General features: G+C 38.3%; 1 protein-coding gene across 3 annotated transcripts in view; it reads right to left on the bottom strand.

The window, feature by feature from the left end:
* The window catches only part of fbxo11a (F-box protein 11a), a 33,850-nt gene extending 22,022 nt beyond the window's left edge, over positions 1-11,828 (bottom strand). Inside the window, exons 1-5 of one of the 3 annotated variants that reach the window (XM_057848141.1) lie at positions 11,478-11,828; positions 10,130-10,254; positions 9,966-10,047; positions 9,013-9,157; positions 6,752-6,881 (exon numbers count right to left, since the gene is read on the bottom strand). In XM_057848141.1, coding sequence (XP_057704124.1) covers positions 6,752-6,881; positions 9,013-9,157; positions 9,966-10,047; positions 10,130-10,254; positions 11,478-11,565 — 570 coding nt within the window. In that variant the 5' untranslated portion in view covers positions 11,566-11,828. The remainder of the gene's footprint in view (positions 1-6,751; positions 6,882-9,012; positions 9,158-9,965; positions 10,048-10,129; positions 10,255-11,477) is intronic. The other 2 variants (XM_057848143.1, XM_057848142.1) reach the window with 2 other exon arrangements.
* Positions 11,829-23,825: the final 11,997 nt, after the last annotated feature.

Below are 23,825 nucleotides of genomic sequence, written 5' to 3'. Positions count from 1 at the left end.
ACAAAAAAAATACTCGTAACCTAGTTTTAAAATAAAAACATACCTGTAAAATGACTCATCTTAACTAAAAAACACTTGTATTTTAACTAAAAAAACACTTGTATTTCCAAATTTTTTCGTTGTGAAATAAACATGAAAAAACAATATTATAAAATTTCTTCAAGTGTTTTTTTTCCTCATTTACAAGTGATTTTTTTTGTTCTACGGGTGTTTTTTCTTAGCTACAGGTTAAAAAGTTTTGTCTCACCCTTGTCGCGTTTTATGAGACAAAAAAAATACTTGTAACCTAGTTTTAAAATAAAAACATACCTGTAAAATGACTCATCTTAACTAAAAAACACTTGTATTTTAACTAAAAAAACACTTGTATTTCCAAATTTTTCGTTGTGAAATAAACATGAAAAAACAATATTAAAAAATTTCTTCAAGTGTTTTTTTCCCCCATTTACAAGTGATTTTTTTATTTTTCTACAGGTGTTTTTTTCTTTGCTACAGGTGAAAAAGTTTCGTCTCACCCCTTGTGGCGTTTTCTGAGACAAAAGTCACTTGTAACCAAAGATGAAAAAATCTACTTGTACATCGAAATAATATGTTGTAAAACACAAAAATATCATTCCAAGTCGTGGTCAAAAGAAGACGTTAGTTAAGAAAGAACACAATCTAGTGAATAGTTCTTCGGGTGTTTTATCTTTAATAATCTACAAGTGTTTTCTGAGCATGTACAACTAAATTTCGGCCCAAGCATGTGATGTGAGGCAAAATTCAGACCAATCGGAACGGCGATTGTTCAGGAGGAGGGCGGGACACACCATTGCCGACCTGCTCCTTCTTGCTTTATTCATCACGGCAGAGTACGACAGAAATGGCAGAGCACGCTCAGGTAAGAAGTTCCGTGGAATTAATGTTTTCTCATGAATGTCATTCAGTTAAAGATTTATCAAGCGTATAATTGGCTCGTCGTCGATTTTCGTGCCTTTCTTAGGAAGGCGAAATTCACTTGATGTTGACACGAATTATGATTATATACGCTTGATAAATCTTTAACTGAATGACATTCATGAGAAAACATTAATTCCACGGAACTTCTTACCTGAGCGTGCTCTGCCATTTCTGTCGTACTCTGCCGTGATGAATAAAGCAAGAAGGAGCAGGTCGGCAATGGTGTGTCCCGCCCTCCTCCTGAACAATCGCCGTTCCGATTGGTCTGAATTTTGCCTCACATCACATGCTTGGGCCGAAATTTAGTTGTACATGCTCAGAAAACACTTGTAGATTATTAAAGATAAAACACCCGAAGAACTATTCACTAGATTGTGTTCTTTCTTAACTAACGTCTTCTTTTGACCACGACTTGGAATGATATTTTTGTGTTTTACAACATATTATTTCGATGTACAAGTAGATTTTTTCATCTTTGGTTACAAGTGACTTTTGTCTCAGAAAACGCCACAAGGGGTGAGACGAAACTTTTTCACCTGTAGCAAAGAAAAAAACACCTGTAGAAAAATAAAAAAATCACTTGTAAATGGGGGAAAAAAACACTTGAAGAAATTTTTTAATATTGTTTTTTCATGTTTATTTCACAACGAAAAATTTGGAAATACAAGTGTTTTTTTAGTTAAAATACAAGTGTTTTTTAGTTAAGATGAGTCATTTTACAGGTATGTTTTTATTTTAAAACTAGGTTACAAGTATTTTTTTTGTCCCATAAAACGCGACAAGGGTGAGACAAAACTTTTTAACCTGTAGCTAAGAAAAAACACCCGTAGAACAAAAAAAATCACTTGTAAATGAGGAAAAAAAACACTTGAAGAAATTTTATAATATTGTTTTTTCATGTTTATTTCACAACGAAAAAATTTGGAAATACAAGTGTTTTTTTAGTTAAAATACAAGTGTTTTTTAGTTAAGATGAGTCATTTTACAGGTATGTTTTTATTTTAAAACTAGGTTACGAGTATTTTTTTTGTCTCATAAAACGCGACAAGGGTGAGACAAAACTTTTTAACCTGTAGCTAAGAAAAAACACCCGTAGAACAAAAAAAATCACTTGTAATTGGAAAAAAAACACTTGTATAATGTATTTTTTACATTGTGTTTTTTTCATGTTTATTACAAAAGGAAAAAGTCGGTAATACAAGTGTTTTTTAGTTAAAAATGGTCATTTTACAGGAAGAATTTTCATTTTACAACCTCACTTCTTTTGGCACTATTCTATCTCCATATCATCGGTCATTTAGGACAACATTGGATCATTCAGAGATTCTCACTGAACTTCTGGAGTGAGTTTGCTGCACTGAAAGTAAAGGGGCCGAATAATATTGCACGCCCCACTTTTCAGTTTTTTATTTGGTAAAAAAGTTTAAATTATCCAATAAATTTTGTTCCACTTCACGATTGTGTCCCACTTGTTGTTGATTCTTGACAAAACAATTAAATTTCATATCTTTATGTTTGAAGCCTGAAATGTGGCGGAAGGTTGCAAGATTCAAGGGGGCCGAATACTTTTGCAAGACACTGTATATTAATTAACAGGATTCTTGCACCATTGTAAATGTCACAGACCTTAAAAATATGATTGAAGACCGAAACATGTCACAACAATTTCTGATTAAGAAAAAAAAAATTCACTGTAACTCGGCTTTTTCCCCTATCATGTGTGACTCGACAGCTTTGACCCCCATTGTCCTGAACGAAAAAGTCTGCACTAGGGGTGGGAACCTCTGGATAAGTCACAATATGATTTGCGATACAAGGCTCAGGATAATGATGATCTCATGATATGACGATACAACAACTATTGATCATTCTAGGATATTCTACAAACTAATAAACAGAAAAACAAGCTCTTTTTATTCTGTTGTTGTGAATTGGAATGAGTTTATCACTAGAAGACGTCCAATCCGTTTGAATTGGGCAGCCAATGCCAGGCAACGAGTTAATTTGGGGGCATCATTTCCTGCTCGTTATTGATCAATTGGCATTACAGGCCACGTCCTGTTGATTTTGGGACATTTACAGGTCAGAGTCGGTTGATCTTGGGTTACTGGAAAGGAAATGACTCAAGAATGTCCCTAAATGAATAGGAAGTGACTCAAAATCAACAGGAGGTGACCTCTAAATGCCTTGAAATAAACAGGAAGTAAATGCCCACAAAAGAGTTTCAGTGCCATTGATGGCACATCCAATCCAGTCAAAATGAATTGGATGTCTAGCAGCCAGTGAGCTAACACTATTCTAAAGGAAGATTTTGGTAGCAACACAAATCTTCTGGAAATGTAATACCTACTGCAATTTTCCATTAAATTTAAGACAATTAAAAACCTTGATTTTCTGGATTTTAAATTTAAAACATAATAAGACATTTTAAGGACCCGTGGGAATCCTGATAAAGCTTATTCATGAATTTTTACAAGCTGACGAGACTTGTTTCCTTCTTGCAGTTAGCGTACGTTTCATTCATTTTAATTAGCGACCGGCAGCGTCACAATTAAAGGGCTATTATGCTTCTGTGTCGGGGCAAAGCCATAGCTACGCCATCAGCAGCTTAAGATGCTTTGACCCTACGCCATAACCTGACGTGTGCCTCCCAAAAATCCTGACAACTCCTCGCGGGGACACATTGCTACATGAACGGCAAGGACTGTGATTGGTCCACACAAAACGTAATTAGGGCTGTCCCAAACGACTAATTTCCTACCGATTAGTCAGCCGACTATTTTTACGATTAGTCGACTAATCTAATAATTTTCTTTTTTTTTTTTTTTTTACTAATTTAATAATGAAATTTTTGTTAAAGCTTATTAATTCAAAAAAACATTTTGGAACACCTAAATTCTTTATTAACATATAAATAAATAACATAAATATCAATAATAAATCACAAACAATGAGGTTAAAATGCTGCTGGCATAAACTTGTGCGAAAAAAATGTAAACGGGAACACTGTGACTTCACCTTTTTAACAGGAGTCAAAACAATTCTTACTCTTTTTGCGGTATGTCATTGTCTATATTGTTCTCAATGTTAAAATGAATTGCAATGTCCCAATCATTTTCAGAATACTTTGTGAGAGTTCAGATGCTCTTTCCGGTGTGCGTTCCGCATTTTTGGGGGAGGGGAAAAACTGTTCAACTTTTGTTTGTTTTAACTTGAAGATAATGCAGAGGGCACACTGAAATATTACCACAATTATTTTGAATGTAAGGCACACATACCCACAGTAACAAAAATTAAGTATATAGTATTAATTTTATAGTATACTACTACAGTGGTACCTCTACATACGAAGTTAATCCGTTCCAGGAGCTTGTTTGTAAGTCGAAATGGTCGTATGTCGAGCAGGATTTTCCCATAGGAATACATTATAATTCCATTAATTCGTTCCACAGCCCAAAAACCTGCACTAAATCCTTAAAAAATACTGCTGGTACTATTAAAATGGCAATTACATATAGCAAAACAAATAAATAATAAATAAAAATCGGATTAATAATATAATAATAATAATAATTCCTGTAATAGTGTAACGAAACGGGTTCTAATAAGGCGGACGTTTTTTTCTGTACCTGAAGGCACCGCGGCGCTGACGTGACAAAGAGGGAGGGGAGCGGGTGAAAGTTTACTTTCGCTTTCAATGCTTTCTTGAGAACATCGTCAATTGCGGCAGACAGCAGGCGTTTTGTGTTGAATAAGTTGTGAAAGAAATGATGAAAACGTGGCGAAGCTGGCGATTTCTCTGGAGATGTTACCACAATAAGAATTGTCAGCTTAACTTATAAAGACTGGCGAACGATGGTCGGAGGAGGACCGTGCAGATGTATTGTTGAGCCATTTCACGGATGCCCACCCTACGCTCATATTTTTCTGTCATTTGCATCTTCATTTAGAAGGTAAGCGTCAACTTTTTCCTTGTTTCACCACCTGTACCAACCTTTTCTGAAACCTGTGTTGATTTGTCACACAAGAAAATCCGCCATGCATTCGTCTGCGGTGCTGCCATTGTCGTCGTATTTCGAGCATGTCGTCGGATGTAGAAACAAATGGCGAGTCAAATTTTACGTCGGATGTCGAAAAGTTCGTGTGTCGAAGCGATCGTATGTAGAGGTACCACTGTATATGTAAAACTTTATAATATTAAATAACTAACATTAGTGCATTCATGGATTACAGTAAGCAGGCCAGTGGTGTTTCCATATATATTTTTTATATTTTGTGTATACAGGATACATGTATATATTTTCCCAAAGTGGGAGCTTCCATGATCCTAATAAATTTAATAATAATTTTAAAAAATATATAATTATATTAATTATTTTATTATATAAAAATGCGCGTTGATACGACGCACATAAAGGCAACTTCCATTTAAAATATCGTTAGAGAGTTGTATGGACTTACAATCCGCTAGCTTGTTGTTTCTTGTTGTCTTCGAAAATTATCCTTGGGTGACGGCGCTTCAAGTGTTCGTTTATAGCCGACGTGCTACCGTGGTATGCGAGCTCAGCTTGGCAAAGAGTACACACAGTGGCACCCTCCATATTTTCCTTGAAATAATCCCAGGCTCTGGTTATTCTGCTCCGCTTTTTTGGCTTTATGCCGCTTTCACGTGTAACCATCTCTGCCCTTTTTGGAAATTGGCTGTGTTTTCAACTCCTCACCGGCGATTCACTTGGCTCGTTGTCGTCGGTTCGTCTGGGTTCGTCCGATTTCCTCCTCGGGAAGGCGGCGGCGTGCATAAAAACACCGAGAGGCGTCGGATGGCTCTTTAAGGATACTTTTATTGACCAAAACAAAAACGTGGGGGATGAAGCCACTCAACTCGGCGCGACCCGCGCACTTTTCCAACTCGCCGATCTCGCTCCCTCTCTCTCGCTCGCTTGCCCACTTTCTTCCTCTTTGCTCAATCTGACAACGCCGGTCACATTGAACTAACAGCGGCCCCCTTGGGGGTGCCAGTAACAACCGCTTGTATCTCGAACGCCTGCCATTCTAAACTTTATGTATTTTTTTTTTTAACCCGTCATTACCCGTCGACGGTATGTTTTGCCCGTCGACGCATTTACGTCATCGATGACGTCGACAACGTCGACTAGTCGGGACAGCTCTAAACGTAATCGTCGTCAACGTCATCAACAAGCATATTGTGCGTTTGCTGGTGCGATATTAAAGGTTGAATTCACCCAAGAAGATCGTCAAATCTGCCCGCTGACATTCGAAAATATCGGAAGCTTACCTCTTTGTTAATGCCCCTCACTAAGTTAAGAAGTGTGGCAAATTCACCCGTTGCCTGCCTCGACTGGTTCAGTGACTGGACAGACTACCTCCACAAACGTTTTTTGACCTGCATTTCAAAATTTGGAGTAAAAGCGTTTCTTTTTTTTATTTCGATGAGCTTCAGCTCAAGAAACAGCTGCTCCGTTTCTGACATTAAAAAAAACAAAAAAAAACAAGGAGTGCTATGTGAAGCCCCGCAAAAGCCCGCAAAACCACACAGAGATAAAGATACACCCCACTCGTGACTGGGCGGTGCCCTACAGCGCAATGCAACACTTTTATGCAGAGCTTCAAATGCTCATTGACAGCGTAGATTCTACGCCGTAGCTATGCTGTCAGGCTGACGCAGAGGCATAAACCATGCATTACAATGCTACATTGAGTGCACATGTTGAAACTGAATATAGTTTAAATAAAACAACAAAATAGAAATGACAAGATGAAGATTTAGAATGCTCATAAAATTATAACATACCAGCTGCTGAAAACTTTCCTTCCAGGGATTTGGCTGCTCATATTCTTCTGGATTTATTTGGTAGAACTTCCCTGCCTCTGGGTGCATCATGGGTCGCGTGTACTCGAAAACATCCATGTACAGTCTTTTCCTGAAACAAGATGCATAATTGCTTAAAACCATTCAATCTGCGGTACAGGGTTGCAAAGTATACTTGGATAAAAAAAATTAAGTGAAACCTTCATTCAAAATGCAACATTCTCAGTACACTCTGTATGGAGGTACAATGGCACCTCTACATACGGAGTTAATTCGTTCCAGGACCTTGTTGGTAAGTCGAAATGGTCGAGTGTCAAGCAGGATTTTCCCATAAGAATATATTATAATTCCATTAATTCGTTCCAGAGCCCAAAAACCTACACTAAATCCTTAATAAATACTGCTTGAACAATTACAAATAAATAAAAATCGGAACAATAATATAATAATACTAATAATTCCTGTAATAATGTAACAAATCGGGATCTAATGTGCGGACATTTTTTGCTGTACCTGAATGCACCGCGTGGCTGACGTGACAAAGAGGCAGCGGTGCGGTTGAGAGTTTACTTTCACTTTTAATGTTTTTCTGAGAACACAGTCAACTGCGGCGGACAGTAGGCGTTTTGTGTTGGACAAATTCTGAAATGAATGATAAAAACCTGACGAAGCAGGCGATTTCTTTGCTGATGTTACCACTATAACAATTGTCACCTTAACTTATAAAGACTGGCGAACGGTGGTCGGAGGAGGACCGTGGAGATCGTACACATTCTACGGCTGTATTGTTGAGCCAGTCCAAGCTCATGTTTTCCATCATTTACATCTTCATTTCAATGGTAAGGGTAACCTTTTTCCTTGTTCCACCACCTGTACCAACCTTTTTTGAAACCTGTGTTGATTTCTCTCACAAAAATATCCACCATGCGTCTGTCTGCGGTGCTGTCATGTAGTCGTATTTCGAGCATGTCGTCAGGATGAAGAAACAAATGGCGAGTCAAATTTTACATCGGATGTCAAAAAGATCGTGTGTCGAAGCGATCATATGTCGAGGTAGCACTGTACTTGATACAGTCAATTTTATTACTATCGTGAAAGCATTAGTGCTGCATACGGAACAATTCATGACTAGGGTTGTTCCGATCATGTTTTTTTGCTCCCAATCCGATCCCGATCGTTTTAGTTTGAGTATCTGCCGATCCCGATATTTCCCGATCCGACTGCTTTTTTTTTTTTGCTCCCGCTTCAATTCCAATCATTCCCGATAATTTTTCCCGATCATATACATTTTGGCAATGCATTAAGAAAAAAATGAATAAAACTCGGACGAATATATACTGTACATTCAACATACAGTACATAAGTACTGTATTTGTTTATTATGACACATCCTCAAGATGGCATTTACATTATTAACATTCTTTCTGTGAGAGGGATCCACGGATAGAAAGACTTGTGACTTTGTATGTTGTGACTAAATATTGCAGTCTAGTGTATTTGTTGAGCTTTCAGTAAATGATACTTTAGCCATGCCCAAATGCATGATGGGAAGTGGAACCATGACTGTGCGTAGTGCTACCAATTGACATATCTTCTCTGCGTTGGGAATAACATAAGGTGTTAAGAAAAAGATCAATTGCTACCTTGCTTCCCCACATTGCTTCCCATGATATTTCTAATCGTAGGAAGAGGGATTGTAAGGCTTTAGCCAATTCAAAAAAGGCTCCAAAGGCTGCCAAAATTCACTCTACTCATTTTACGCTGCATTTTATCTCTCTATATAGGTAAAACGGCGTCATTACAGGTTGAGCGCGACAATGCGTGAGTGGGTTGTGCAGTGCATGCATTAATTGCGTTAATTAATTTAACGTGATACGTTTTTTAAAAAACTAATTACCGCCGTTATTGGGATAAATTTGATAACCCTACCTTAAGCCTAAACTAAAGACTCTGGATGAGTGTAACATATTATGTCTGTACCGTTAAATACAATTAGAAAAAAATAATAATTAAAAAATATATACATATTAAAAAAAGACATGGCCGATATTTTTTTGCCGATTCCGATACTTTGAAAATGACGTGATCGGACCCGATCGATCGGCATCACATCTCTATTCATGACCATAACAGAAACAAGTGGGTGACTATTATTAAATATGAATTGATCTAAACACATAAAACATGTTCAGAACATCCTTGTAAAAAAGGCGTTTAAATGATGTACGCCATCAGAGACTCACCAGAGGATGGGGTCGTTTGCCAGCTCGCTGAAGCGCTTGCACACAAGTGCAGAGTGGCACAAGTCCTGCTCCAGTAGGTATGAGAAGATCTTTAGCACCACCTCATCTGGAAGCTTCTCTTGCAAATACTGCTCAGCTGGAGCTGCTGAAAGGAGGAAAAAATAAATAAATATAGAAGTAAAAATGTGTTCGGAGTAATGATCCAATAGCAGGCAAAATAACAAGAAGTTTTTAGGTGCTATATTCTCTAAATAAAAAAAATTCAGTCTCATCTGAAAGCCACCCTAATTCAGACATATTTAATGAAAATATACTTGCAGGTGTTTTGATTTTTAATGATAGTTTATCACTGTTGAAAATTTGGACTGTTTTTAGCAGAAGGGGCTGGGAAGCAAAAGTAGCTCATACTTCATTGTATGTTCATGTTTCAATTTCTCTCACCATCTTGATCATTTAATTTCTATTCAAGGCTAAACTAACATAAGACATTAATTACCCATAATCCAATGGGAAATGTTTTGAAGAATGTTTTTTTTTATTACACATGTATGCTGCTTATAGATGGAGTGGAATTTAGCCTGATAATACAACAACAACAAAACTATCCATTTTCTGTAATATATTGATGAGGGCTCTGGGAGTACAGGAGCCCCTCCCACCTGACTATAAGCAGGAGGCACGGTCAAACCTGAACTAGTTCCCAATCACAAGGGTTTAAGGTTAGGTTGATACAATCAAACTGTCACTCTCTCAGTCAAACCTACAGACAAATTGGTTTTGCATGCATGTTTTTGAGATGTGAGAGGACACCGTAGTAGCTAGGGAAGAACATTCAAGCTCCACAGAGGAGGACAATAATCCGGGGTTGACCTCTCGAGCTCAGAACTGTGAGAACGTGCTATCTAGTCACCCACACACAAACTGGACTTCACACAAAAAGTGTGTATAGTTACATGGTATATCTTGGCATTTTCCTGAAACCCTTGGTCGCTTGGGTCGGTGTCCGAAGTTTTCTGTCGTTGAAGTGGAAGCACCCTGTAAGAAGAACATCTCAAAGTAAACATTAGTAGATAAAACTGAGCTTATTAAGCACACATAGCAATTTTGTTGCTAGTACCTCCATGTTTGTCTTTGTCGGACACACAGTTCTCTTGGGGAGAGACTTTCTTCTAAGTTGGTACGGACTATTCTGAGCTCCTGGACCAGATTCTTCTGCAACCATATCTGCAGGAACGTCCTCATCTGGAAATGATAGAAATTAAATCTAGTGAAACTAGTCAACATACATATATGGGAACCTGACAGACATGAAGTATATGTGGCTCCCATAATGCTACAGCATTAAAGCAAAGTAATGATTCTATCATAGGAACAAAGAGATTTAATTACCTACTCTGTATGCCCCAGAAACGAATACAGATCCCATCAAGAAGGGGGTTCAATCAAACCTAAATGGAGCATTCACTCAGAACTACACACCAAGCAATGATGGGGTTGTTAGCTAGAGATGCAAAGCCTTGCTGCTTGTTGCTCTGGTTGCAAAGATGACTCCCAGGCTACTGTGCCAGTAACCACCACAAACACTATAACAATCGGGTTAGTTTTTAGAAGCTAGAAATTGCAAAGGCGACCGTGTAAACAGCTTGTTACAATGTTTAATGGGTAATAAATGTCCTTCAATATATTTTATGAGCACACATTATAAAACCAGTCTAGCTGAGTGATGACTTTTAATGATATCCACTAGCACTTAATTGCTATACAACTCAATCAATCCCCAAAATGGTCTGTTGTTCTCCATCAATCGAATTTCATCGAGCAATATACAATTGAAGACATAACCAGTTAATGTTTACGTTTAACAGTCGCAGCACGTTCTCTCCTACATTACACAGTCAATTTACGTAACTGCAAATAATATCAAACCATAGTAATTATTCCAGAGAGATTCCTTATTTGACATGAAAGGGCTTGGTACGAAACACCAGAGTACAACAAGCTAGCCAAACATGCTAATCATAGCTTCTGATACCGCTTGTTCAGTGAGTCTGCTACGACAACCACTTTGTGTACCATTTCCTACGTTTGTCACTCGTAAAACAAGCAACCTCCGCTTTGAGTTCGTCATTTTACCATCACAGCAAACGTTAGACGGTGGGAAAACACACTTTCAACATACTGTAAGACAAGTAAATTGAAATAAATGCCCACGCACTGCAAAAAAATTAAGCAAAACAAAGCGCGGCCTGAAGGCTGGCTGGGAACACGAAAGCCTCGGTGTTTCCTGACAACACAAGCCGATGTATACGCTTACTACAAATACCTGTCGTTTCAACAACTGACATTCCTTGCATCTGAAACAATACTGACGAATACACAATTCAATCTGATGAATTTACTTTGAAATAAGTACTAAAAGAGTGACTAGTCAACGCTAACGCTACCCTGGCTAATATTGAGGTTACCTCTTTCCTGGTGATTCCTCTCCGGCTGCACCGGGCGCGGCCTCGACACTCGCCTTGGTCTTCTGCTCACGGCTCTGACGGAGTTCATTTGGGGTGTTGGTAATGGGGAAGAAATGTCGAAGCCTTCACAGCAGAAGAGGCGACGTCGAACGCAACGTCTATGTCTCTCCCAGGAGCATTACAAGATCTGTCATCTTCCGCGGTGGGCTCCGGAAAATCACACGGCGGTCGGGTTACTCCCGGTCCCCTGCGCTACTGTTACGTCTCGGCCTTACCACTGGGGCAGGAGGAGCCATAACAGACGAGCACCGTCCGCCAGGAATCAGTCGCATCACATGGGACAACCTCTCCCCGTCACATGGTCTTCTCGCGTCCAGCCCAAACATTCAATTACGATTGCGCCAACTACATCCAAGTTGAAACGAAAGCTCAGGCGAGCCTCCGGTTTGGAGGTAAGATGCCTTGCTCAACGACATTGTAGTTAGTGTTGACCAAACCAGACACTATTAGACAAAGATTCACAATTTATGCATTAAACCTTTCCAAAAATTCTAATTCAGAAGTTTATTTTTTAAAGCAGGACCTTAGAGAAAGTAATTGTAGCAAATGGCTGCACTTTTGTTGTCGTATATAACTTCTCATATGTATGAAAGTACAGTGATCCCTCGTTTTTCAGGGTTAATGGAGACAAGAACCCCCCGCGATTAGTGAAACCGCGAATTAGCCCACCCCCCCAAAAAAAGTGTGTGTGTTCAATGTATTTATTCAGATGTAACATTGGAAAAAAATCTGTATAAGACATGTTTTTTCACTTTTTTTTCCTAAAGTATAATTTTAAAAAATATATGTACAGTGGTACCTTTACATATGAAGTTAATTCATTCCAGGACCTTGTTTGTACTTCCAAATGATCGTATGTCAAGCAGGATTTTCCCATAACAGTGTTTCCCCTACACACAAAAGATTGAGGCGCACTGCCACACCAAAATAAAAGCCGCCACGCCTTGGAAATGACTTGATTTTTTTTTTTTTAAATAGTTTTTATTTTAAGGCCGTTTCAGACTAACGGCAGCTGAGTGTGAAGAGTTTAGCGGCAACCTATTCATTGTGTATTGTAATGTCCGTAACTAAGCACAACCCCCTTAAGAGACAATCGGACTGGGGAGCTGTGATGCAGGGGGAAGCGGGTAGGAAGAATGAGCGAACGGGCGAGGTAGCGAGAGATAGCAGTCGCATCTCACGGCAGCCCACTGGTATTTTGTTATTGTTTTTCTTTATTATTGTTACCACAATAACGTGGGTAAGCCAATACCGACTCCTCTCTTTCTTCCCCATATCCAGGTCATTACAGCGGTTGAGATCGGACTTTTCGGCGAAAGTGAACGGTGGACGCCCGTCTTAGACGGAAGGCCAAGTTTGAATGAATTTGCGCCAAGAGGCGGGGAGCGCTGCCGCGCTAACTTTGACAACGAGGGGCACGCGTACTTATATCTGTGCAATCAGGCTGTTTCGGCAGACGGATATACGCAATCACGGCTGATGAAACTTTGATAAATGCGCTGTTTTTCAAGTTACGCGAGCTCTGGGACACTTGAAAAATGACTCTCATACCTCTCCTTGCTCAGTTAATGGTACCTCGATGTGCGTTTGTGTGGAAATGTAGTTCACAAACAACAACAAAAAACTATTCACTGGTTTTGTTTATTTTGAAAGTATTTGCATTTAGTTTTATTGATTTGGTTGGATACACTGCATTCGTAATTTAGTTTATAGGTATATCTATCTGTCCTTTTCGTGGGAATATGTCTGAACTATTTGTTAAGAGCATTGGAAAAAAAAATGTTCACATTTTATATCATTTAAGCTAGCAGACTTTTGCTATGTAAGTTAGCCGATTGTTCTTTTTTTGTACATAGATCCTCATTTATTTATCTTTTTATACCATTTGAGGCTCAGCTCATGTATTTTAATTTTTTATGTTCCATGTCCGATTACTCAATTATTTGAACTAACTTGTTCATCGTTTAATCGACTACTAAAATAATCGATAACTGCAGCCCTACTATTCACCTTCTCACCGAAACTAATAAAAATCTTTACACGGCTATTAGAATTTCGAATGGGTCCGTTGACAGAAGGACTATTATTGTTGTGTGTGTCGTACGTATTAGGGCCAAATAAAAGGAAAAAGAAGGACTACGAATGGGGTCTGCAACCCGTGGCTCTAGAGCTGCGTGCGGCTCTTTAGTGCTGCCCTGGTGGCTCCCTGGAGCTTTTTCAAAGATTTTTGAAAATGGAAAAAGATGGGGGAGGTAAATCTATTTTTTTTTTGTTTTAATATGGTATCAGTAGGAGGACAAACATGACACAAACATTCTTTCAATTCGTTAATATTATAATGAAGTTGAACTGGAAGTGTCATCGTACAACAGAGTAGTCACTTGGTGTGTCATTCTCTATAGGATCCACTGCAGGGAAAATAGACATTTAATCATGAAGGCCAATAATGTATTTGTATCCAACTTAGTCATTTTTATAGTAGGTTAATATAGCTAATATCGATACATACAGCCGGTGTTGCTTTCATTATAAGGCTTATATAAGGCCTTTAATTTTTTGCATCTCCAGACATACTGTATCAGTTTGTTTTTTTGGTCAAATGTGGCTCTTTAAACATTTTGGGTTGCCGACCCCTGAGCCAGTACGAAATGTAAGTCTTACTATTGCTACGAGAAAAAAATTGGTATTATTACGTAGGGTAACGTAGCTGTAATCAGCTACGCATTTTACGTACATGTACCGTAGCTGAGAGCTACGACATTAGCCTGCCCAATGAAATTTCAAATATATCTTTGTTATGGTTCTTATTGGGGGGAAAAGCATGAAAAAAAAATTGCCGTGGCACAACATGGTGAGGCTGTCCGACTCCGATACAGCCCACCACCACAGTTTCAAAAAATCCTAGGGGAAACCCTGCATAAGAATACATGATAATCCCATTAATTCGTTCCGCAGCCCGAAAACCTACAATAAATCCTAAATAAATACTACTATTACTATTGCAAATAGCAATTACAAGGAGCAAAACAAATACATTATGAATAAAAATCGGAATAATATAATAATAGTAATACTGTAATAATAATAATCATAATACCTGTACTTATGTAATAAATCAGATTCTAATGTGGCGGATGTATTTTGCGTGGTGTACCTGAACGTACCGTGGGGCTGACGGCAGAGTGAGACAGTGCAGTTGAGATATTACTTTCTCTTTTTAACATCCTGTTGTTGCTGGCAGTTGGCGTGTTGCGTTGCACAAGTTCTGAAATAAATTATTAAAACCTGACCAAGCTTGCAATCTCTTTGGCGATGGTACCACAATAATATTTGTCACCTTAACTTATAAAAACTGGCGGAGGTCGGAGGAGTATTGTCAAGCAGTAGACGGACGTGCACCCCACGCTCATATTTGTCCATCATTCCATCTTCATTTCAACGGTAAGCCTCACCTTTTTTCTTTTTTCACCACCTGCCATAACATTCTTGGAACCTAAGTTGATTCCTTTACCAAGAAAATCTGCTGTGCATCCGCCTTGTGGGAAAACAATGAAATAGCTGGCATAAATCGTCATATTTCGAGCATTTCGTCGGACGTAGAAACAAATGGCGAGTCAAATTTTACGTCCGATGTTGAAAAGATCGTGTGTCGAAGCAATCGTATGACGAGGTACCACTGTATAGTATATATATATATTTTTTAAAATAAATTGGTTTTAAGCACTTAAATGTAATAATTATGATAAGTTTTAAGCATGTTACTGTCCCACCGAATGATTTTTAAACAAAAATAAAGTACTGTACTGTAGTAGAAAAATGCTTGGCTTTATTAAATGCTTCTGTTTCCTCTCATGGCTGTAACTCCGGGAGTGACATGTAAAAATTACAAGGTGCGCAGGATCACTTTTAAGATGTGGCGTTTATTGCCGTAAACACAACACGTCCGGCTGCCTCGAACGTCGCCACATGCACACATTCATTACAGCGCGCACTTCCTTATCCCCCCGCCCGCACAATGCGCACACAGAGCCTGTCTTTTCCAAGGCAGCACTTCATTGAGTGAGTCTACTCAAATCCTTTCACTTACACACAGTGAGTTGCCACAGCAACTGTTTAAAAGTTTAACGATGATTGATGTATGCGGCGCTTTTGAAGCACGTGACTCTGGCAAGATCAAACACAGACATCTGTCAACATCGTTAACTTTAATACGCAACTCAAGTGCACGTGCACTGCCTGCCTGGGGAATTAAGAGCAGGGAGAGGGAGGGAGGGAGCGAGAGGAAGACTAAACGATCAGCTCGAGACAGCTCATCTGTATTTTTTTTTATATTTTTAATTGGAAAAAAAAAACACGATAGACTGAGTGCACGATGTTTGAAGCGCGAAGTAGCAAGGGATCACTGTATTTTTTATTCTTCTCGAAATATAATTTAGATGTACCTAATGATATAGCTGGTTTCGCACCACAGAACTTGGAAAAATAAATGTTCTGCTGAACCTACAAACTCATACTGTACAATATACAACTGATTTTACTGTAGTATTGAAAATGACAACCCTGACATGATTGGCAAACTTTGAATTAAAATTTCAGACGCATAATTGTAAAGTTGCCACTTATGTTTTCAGTTCTCTTTTATTGTTGAGCAGCCCAGTTAGTAGCAGGAAGCAGCTGTTTCTACTTCCAGCTTTCTTAAATCAAGATCATAAGATATGTTACTTGAAGATTAGTTGTTCCATAAGCAAGAATTTGAGTGTGTGTGTGGGTACCAGTTGGTTTTAATATGCTCTGTGAGTGACTGGACCTAGATAAATTTAAATAACTTTGCTAATCCAAATAGTTTTTTTGTCCTATAAAGTGAATGGGGTAAAGTTGTTAAACCGCCTGCTTGTGTTGATGTTTGTTCGTCCTAATGGTGGTGCTCTAGAGCCTGATAGGATGACTGTTGGAGAGTTTAAAAGCATCAACAGTATTGTCAAGTATAGAAGAGTTTTAAGATCATCTAAATGCACAGCAATAATTTAAAAACATTTTTAATTTGACTCCTATAAATTGTATCTGATATTGTATCTGGCAATATTTTTTTTGTAATATTTAAAATTATATACAATATCAGATTATATTGTATTGTAAGTCTTGTATTGTAAATATTGATAGAAGAAAGACTGACTTTTTTGTTGTTGTTGCTTTACTCAATTTCTTGCTTAACGTAATTTCATTGCATGTAATTGACTTTCCTATATATGAATTCAAAATAAAGAACTAGTCGGTAAAATGTTGTCTATAAAAGTTGTAAAGCAATAAAACAAACGACAAAGTATTTCATAATGGGTCAAAATTATTTTTCGAACAGATCATGTGACGAGCACCTTAGAGACGATCCTTAGCTTTGCTTTGCCAAAACTACACCTGAGGAGGCAAGATGGATATTTGGAATTTCTGTTTCCAGTTTTGTCCCCCCAACCCACCACACATAAGTCAAACCCCACCTATTTTTAAAATCATATGCTGTTTTCTTTTCTTTTTATAAACTTAAGTAAATTTTAGAGAGGGAAACCAGTCTCTTTTTTTAATTTTAGCATGGACACGATTAAATTTTTTTTTTAGTTTGTTTAATGCCAACTATTGCAGGGATTACCGTAATTTTCGCAATATTAGGCGCATCTGACTAAAAGCCGCCACCCACCAAATGTGACAAGAAAACGGCATTTCCTCATAGATAAGCGGCACTGGACTATAAGCCGCAGATGTTCTCACTGTATTATGGGATATTTATACCAAAATATATTAACCGGTAACACTTTATTTGACAGCGGCATAATGACACCAAGTGAACCACCTGGAAGCTTTGAACCAATTGGCTGCAAAGCGATATTGCTTCAAGAAGCTTTATTTTGCCATCACTGCTCCCTTGGGGGAGACGGTCAACCTCTGCTGCCACCTGCTGTCAACACTGTTGTTCTCGAACATGCCTCCTAGCGTGCATTGCAGTGCTCCAGATGTAAATAACAATCATAATTCATGTTCTGTGCTCATTCTTTTTTCTGTTACTGTACTTTTTAATAATTGCTAGTTATGGTATTTGGCAACACTTTATATGACAGTGGCGCCATAAGACTGTCATTAGACAATCATAAATATGACATGACACTGTCATGAGCAATTATGAATGCTTACAACAGATGTCATATACTGTTATCCGGCAAATTATCTTTGAATGGATGTAAAAGATCCGAGCTGGACATAAATGGAGTTAGTAACATAATTTGCCGGATGACACTTAATGACATGTGTCATAAGCATTCAGTAATTCCCATGATAGTGTCATGTCATAATAATGACGGTCTTATGACACTTATGACACCGCTGTCAAAGTGTTACCAAATACCATAACAAGCAATTAATGACTGAATAACTGAATAAATAATTTAAAAAATAAGTTATTAAAAAAATAAGAGTAACTGAATAAATAATTATCACAAACCATGAATTTTGATTATTTACATCTGTAGCGCTGCAATGCATGCTAGGAGGTATGTGCTGCCTATTAACCCAAATAAATCAAGAAATAAGCCGCACTAGACTATAAGCCGCAGGATTCAAAATGAAGGAAAAAAAGTAGCGGCTTATACCTCTGTGAAGTTGGCCACTCATCAGACGCAAATTCATTCCAAAATTTTGTAAATCGTTTGTGCTATGTTTGTGCTTGTTTGTGCTGCAAAACGTTTTGTTTGTGCCACCATCGTTTTGCAGTTATTAAACATTGTTCAATGGTTCAGATGATACACAGTTCGATTCAAAACTTTGTTTTCAAAAACTACTAAAGATACATTTTGAAAACCTCCAAAATAAATGTCTAGATTTTATTAGCAAATTTAAATTGCAATATCTGAACATAAAATATATTAACACACACACGATAAATAGAAACTTGTTAATAATCTCTTAACTATCCAGGAATGCAAAAAAATAAACATTTGTCTTAAGACAAATACGTTAAATATATCTAATCGTTTTGCAGTTATTAAACATTGTTTTTTTAAGGTCATCCAGAGTTCCCCCAGCCCCCAATCTGCGGCAGAACGGAACCCCGCTGGTGTCAATTGATTGTACCTCGTTAGTGCTGGTTTATGCTGTTAAAAGTATAAATTAATATCAATATATCTAAAACTGTTGCAGTTCAAGCAAAACTTTTTACAAAAAAAATCTCAAAACTCAGCATGAGTACAATATATACTTAATAATGTATATGGCGGAAAACACAGACAAGACTGAAAAAGCAGTTTCTGCTCTTGCACTCCTCTTTAAAAGAAACTGCTGTATTTTAAGCCAAAACAACTGTTGTGTTTCATATAACAATATGTCTATATGCTGCCATAGCAGATTCATGGCGCATTAAGCCCCCGAACTATTTTTAATTTGTCCATTCTACCCTGGAAACCCCCGTTTACAGACGTCGTGCAACCGCTTTTGTTTCAACCCAGCCATAAAACTCAGGTAATTAATTATTTTTCTTATTCAAAATGTCTATCATTTCTAGCTTAGAATAATTAATTGATGTCTAATATTTCGTTTAAAAAAAAAAAAGTCTCAGAAAAATTATTCACTCGCATATTTTAAACTTCGTGACAGCACAATGAAAAAAAATGGTGTCTATAAAACAGGTCAGATATCTACCTCATAACTATGACCTAATTGTATTTTTTATGTTACTGCCGCATTTTCTCGAAAATGTTAGATGATAAATAATCGATCCAAACAAAAAAACATTGAAAAAAAACGTTTAAAAGGGTAAATATATGAAAAATAAAATCTCGAGCACTCCTTGATGTCTGCGATTTCTGCATCGTGATCCTTGTTATATTACCATTTTTCACCCATAAAATCTAAAAAAAAATCCAGCTGTGGCCATTCACAGCTCTGTCTTGACACTCAGTGATACATGCTACATGGAGTTTTTGTATCGAAACAAGGTAAGTACGCGATAATATCCCGTTAAAGTCATGGCGTCTGTAATTCTGCTCTCGCGTGCTCTCACCTCCAGATAGGGTTTGCTGTTTTAATTTTTTTGTTTGTTTTTTAAATGCCCTCCTTTTCAATATTTTTCTTCCCACAGAAAATTGAGATTTTAAGCTTTCCAATGATGTATCACACATGTGTATCGGACAATTTTGAAATTTGGCCAAATTGGGGTTCTCAGAGCGGAACTTCAAGTCACCTGAGTGTTTTCCGCCACATTCATTTTATGATTACAATAAAAGAGAGCTTGTGATTTAATTTTTGACGCACTCTTACTACAGCTACAGTATATTTGAAAAGGGGGGGGGGGGAAATCTCTCAATTTATTTACACTGCATTAGTTGCCCACTAGATGTCACCTCTCACCTCTGACCAGCTGTTGTTCCGAGTGTCAGGCAATACCAACTATGTATTTGTTGTCGCTTCACGTCCCGAGTTTTTTTTTTTTTTTCCCTTCAATCCGTTTAATTCCTTATTGGTGGTCAATAAAAACTCATAATCCACTCAAATATAGAATCAATGTCATTATTATAATGGCTGAACACAATCTACGATGACGCCTTACCAGAAATACATTTCAATGTGCAACATTATATTATTTCAATGTGTAACCACAGTGAAAACATTTTCCAGACTGTGCTAAAATTAAATTTGCCTGTTCAGTTGCATTATGATGCACTTGATGACTCACACCGCTAAACTGCAAAACTAACCAACAATTGCCCTGAATGTGACCTCTGGCATGATTCCAATTTTTTCCCAGTTTAATGCATAAAATAGGTCCAAATGAAAATGTACCGTGTATAGTATGTCTTCTGTACGGTTTGTGATATGATTGCAATCACTTTTTAAAGTCAAACCGCTCTGCAAACAAGCATGCTTTAAATCGGTGACAATGTGATGTCACACCCCAACCTAAATATGCAAACGTCCTCACTTCATACTTCTTCCCTGCCCATTCATCTCAAGAGTCCTAAAGAGATAGTACGTCTCACCCCAACCTTTATAATGTACAAAGATCAATAAACTTACCCAAACTCAGACGAGTTTAAGACTGGCTTCACCTGATTTCTGGAGAACTCACTGAGCATTTCAGAACCAATATTTTACTGTATTCAGGCCCATTTTGTGAAGATTGACCATAAAGAATGCATTTCCTGCTTCTCCGGCATGGTTGCCGAGCCACACCAAGCCATACAAATACTGTATATACTGTAAATTCTTTATTCGTGCATTTCTTATGGTTCACTACTGTACTTTTTTTTTGTTCAATACAATGCTTTTTATCTGTTTTATTTTGTCCAGTCTACAAAATCATATGAACACTATGTTAATTATGCTTGTATATGATAACACACGTGATACCACACACATCAGATGATCAATTCGTGATGTCTTAAGTTTTGTCTGTATAAGTATAGGTCATGCGGGGGCTTATAGACACCGACACACCTGCTCATCTGATGGTCAAGCAAAGCATTGAAATAGAAATATTAAATATTCAAATTTGATCCAGTCAGTTATGTGGCTAATGACAATCTGGCTGTTTGCGGAGACAAGCAAAAATGACTAACTAAAATAAAAGAAAAGGACACTCTCGGCATTTTCAATGTTAATTTTCATGCAAACCCAATAAAATGACATCAAAGGCATGGTCAAAGGTTAGGAAAAGTTATGGGAAAAGTTATCTTTAAGGTGACATTTTGATTGTAATCAATCAACCACTATTAGTTTTCTATTTCATACTTCTTATTTGTGCAGATTGCCAAAGAGGACATGGAGCAAAAAAAGAAAAAAAATAGTGAAAGCTTTTTTTGTATAATCTTTTTTTTCCCAAGGTTTATTTTCGACATCCGTGTCCTCTTAGGGCCTCTCTTCCGTTCTGCATTTATTTTCTTTCATTTTGTAACCATTGGACAACTCCGTGTTAGGTCACGGGCTGGGCGTGTGTGTGGGTGTGTGTCATCCCATTAGAGCCAGCACCAGACAGGTGGCGCTACGGCAGATGTCTTCAATCACAATCACCTGCCTGTTTAAGCCAGCCAGAGCTCCACCACGTTGCTCGATCGTCTCTCACAGTTTGTTAGTGCCTTCCTGTGGTTTTTGACTATTCTGCTTGCTTATCTCTTACTTGTTCCCGGGATCCTGCCTTCACCTCTTCCCCTGTACTTTTGCCCAGGCTCTCCACTCCATGGCCCCACACAGCCTCCGAAGCACCCGCACGCTGCTGACAGCTTTGTGGCTAAATAAACTTTTTCCATCCAATCATCACTATCTCTCGTGCCTGTTTTGGGTCCCTCTGTCCACACCTGTAACACTCCTATTAACTCACCATTTAATATTTGTAATATCCTGCTTTTGGGTCAATGACCCACCTGCGCATTAAAATTGTTGGCTTTGTCACTCGTTTTATAGCAACTGACCATGCAAAGGCAGGACTCGAAGAGTAATCTGGGGATATTTTCTTTGTGGCCATTGTACAAAGCCCCTCTCTGTTCCTACTGCTTATTTTGGGGGGGGAAAAAATCTTGTTTTATGGATAGTAGTCAGCTGAAAATGAGAACGTTTATGTGCGTGCCACAAGCTTTTCCGTTAGATGAAATGTTAGGACCCATTGTTGCTATGACCAGAAGAACTAGGACATAATGTTTATTTGTGCTTATAAAACATTGCACTGGATCACCAGTTTGCTTGCAAAAACACATCTGGCTCTTGACTCTTCCATTTGAGTTATGACAGTGCAGCACATATGTTGGCTTGGTAACCAATCTAGTATCCAGTGGCAACAGAGGTCTATTGAATGCTCTATATTGGCCGATGTGACCACCACTATCATGTCACAGGGACACATCCTTAGAGCAGCTGAGTGAGGATGTAATAAGTAGGTTGTCAATTAGTTAACTCACCTGCCAATGTTGTTTGTGCAAAATTATAGTGGGTTCATATTTAAGCTTATATTACTGATACCATGTGTGATGTAACAGCATATGTACTCTACTGTACATGTACATACATATCTGTATAGCTGTTAGATTTGAAACAAAACCACTTGGTTATGTTCTCACTTCAAATAATCCTATTTTATATTTTTTGCACTTAAGATATTTCTGATTGATCATCTTCAAACCCTGTCAATATCTGAAGGCATCCACCGGGGCAGAGGCAGACACAACAGGATAAGCGTCTTTGTCTCAGACTCTTGTCTGTCATAGACCCCTCCCTCCATCCACTCCTCTTTTTGGGCGGCTGTTACAGAGAGGGCAGATGGCTCATTACCATAAATAGGGCAAGGAGAGAGTGAGTGAGGGGGCCATGCACACCGACCAAGAGGACCATGCCGCCTAAAACCGAGGAAATGGGACGCCGTTGCTAGGAGAGAGGAACGACAGCTTTATGGTAACACAAAGCTGACCCCCCCGCCCCATCTAAACTTGTTTTGTTCACGCCCCCTTTTTACCCTGAGCCCTGAATCTGCTGGTTGGGGACAGATGGTCATTGGGCCCCACCGTCTCTACAGCTGGACATGGGGTACAACAACACAGTGGGACCTGGCAGGAGTGAATCACACCTCATGCTGTCCAACCTATGAGAAATGGGAGCGGCACGTGCTGAAGCCCAGGCCAGCAGCTAAGAATAGATCCGCACTTGTTGCCCAAAGGAAACATGTGGCATCACAATAGGTTATATGTTGAGGTAGTTTAATACACTCTGTAAGAAGCCCCAACATGATACACCTTACCGCTTACACATTGATGCTGATGTTAGGAGAGTTGTTGTTTTTTAGCCAGCCAGTGTTGTTATTTTTAATCCCCTACTTGAGTCACTGACCTTGTTTTAAAATGCTACAAAGCTTGGCAAATGTATTCATCCATATGAAAATTAAATGGACACTAAAATATGGGACATGCTGTGAGGTGAGTTGGAAATTACATCTTCCCAGGTTGAGTATGTCAGACTCAGGCTCACATCTGTCTTCATTGGAGATAATACCTCAAAGAAAAGTGAGGTACACAATTTTTAGCTATTAATACATCAGATGAGGTAATTACTGAATTTGTATCTTGAAATAATATAAAATTACACATCAATTTCAAATGTTAACACAATGTCAATTTTATACAATTATAATTTTATGTTGCATGAAAGGGAGAGCTTGGAGGTAGCATATGCAGGAGGTTGGCCTGCACTACCTAGCCCACCGCCTTGGTTGCATAGGAACACGAGAGCAATGCCTACCCTGCAGAAATACTCCTTTCCTCTTTTCTG

This window comes from Corythoichthys intestinalis, chromosome 10 (assembly GCF_030265065.1).
Source record: "Corythoichthys intestinalis isolate RoL2023-P3 chromosome 10, ASM3026506v1, whole genome shotgun sequence".
Classification (NCBI taxonomy): domain Eukaryota; kingdom Metazoa; phylum Chordata; class Actinopteri; order Syngnathiformes; family Syngnathidae; genus Corythoichthys; species Corythoichthys intestinalis.
Note: the sequence above shows the minus strand (reverse complement) of the source record. Positions and strands in the feature narration are given on the sequence as shown.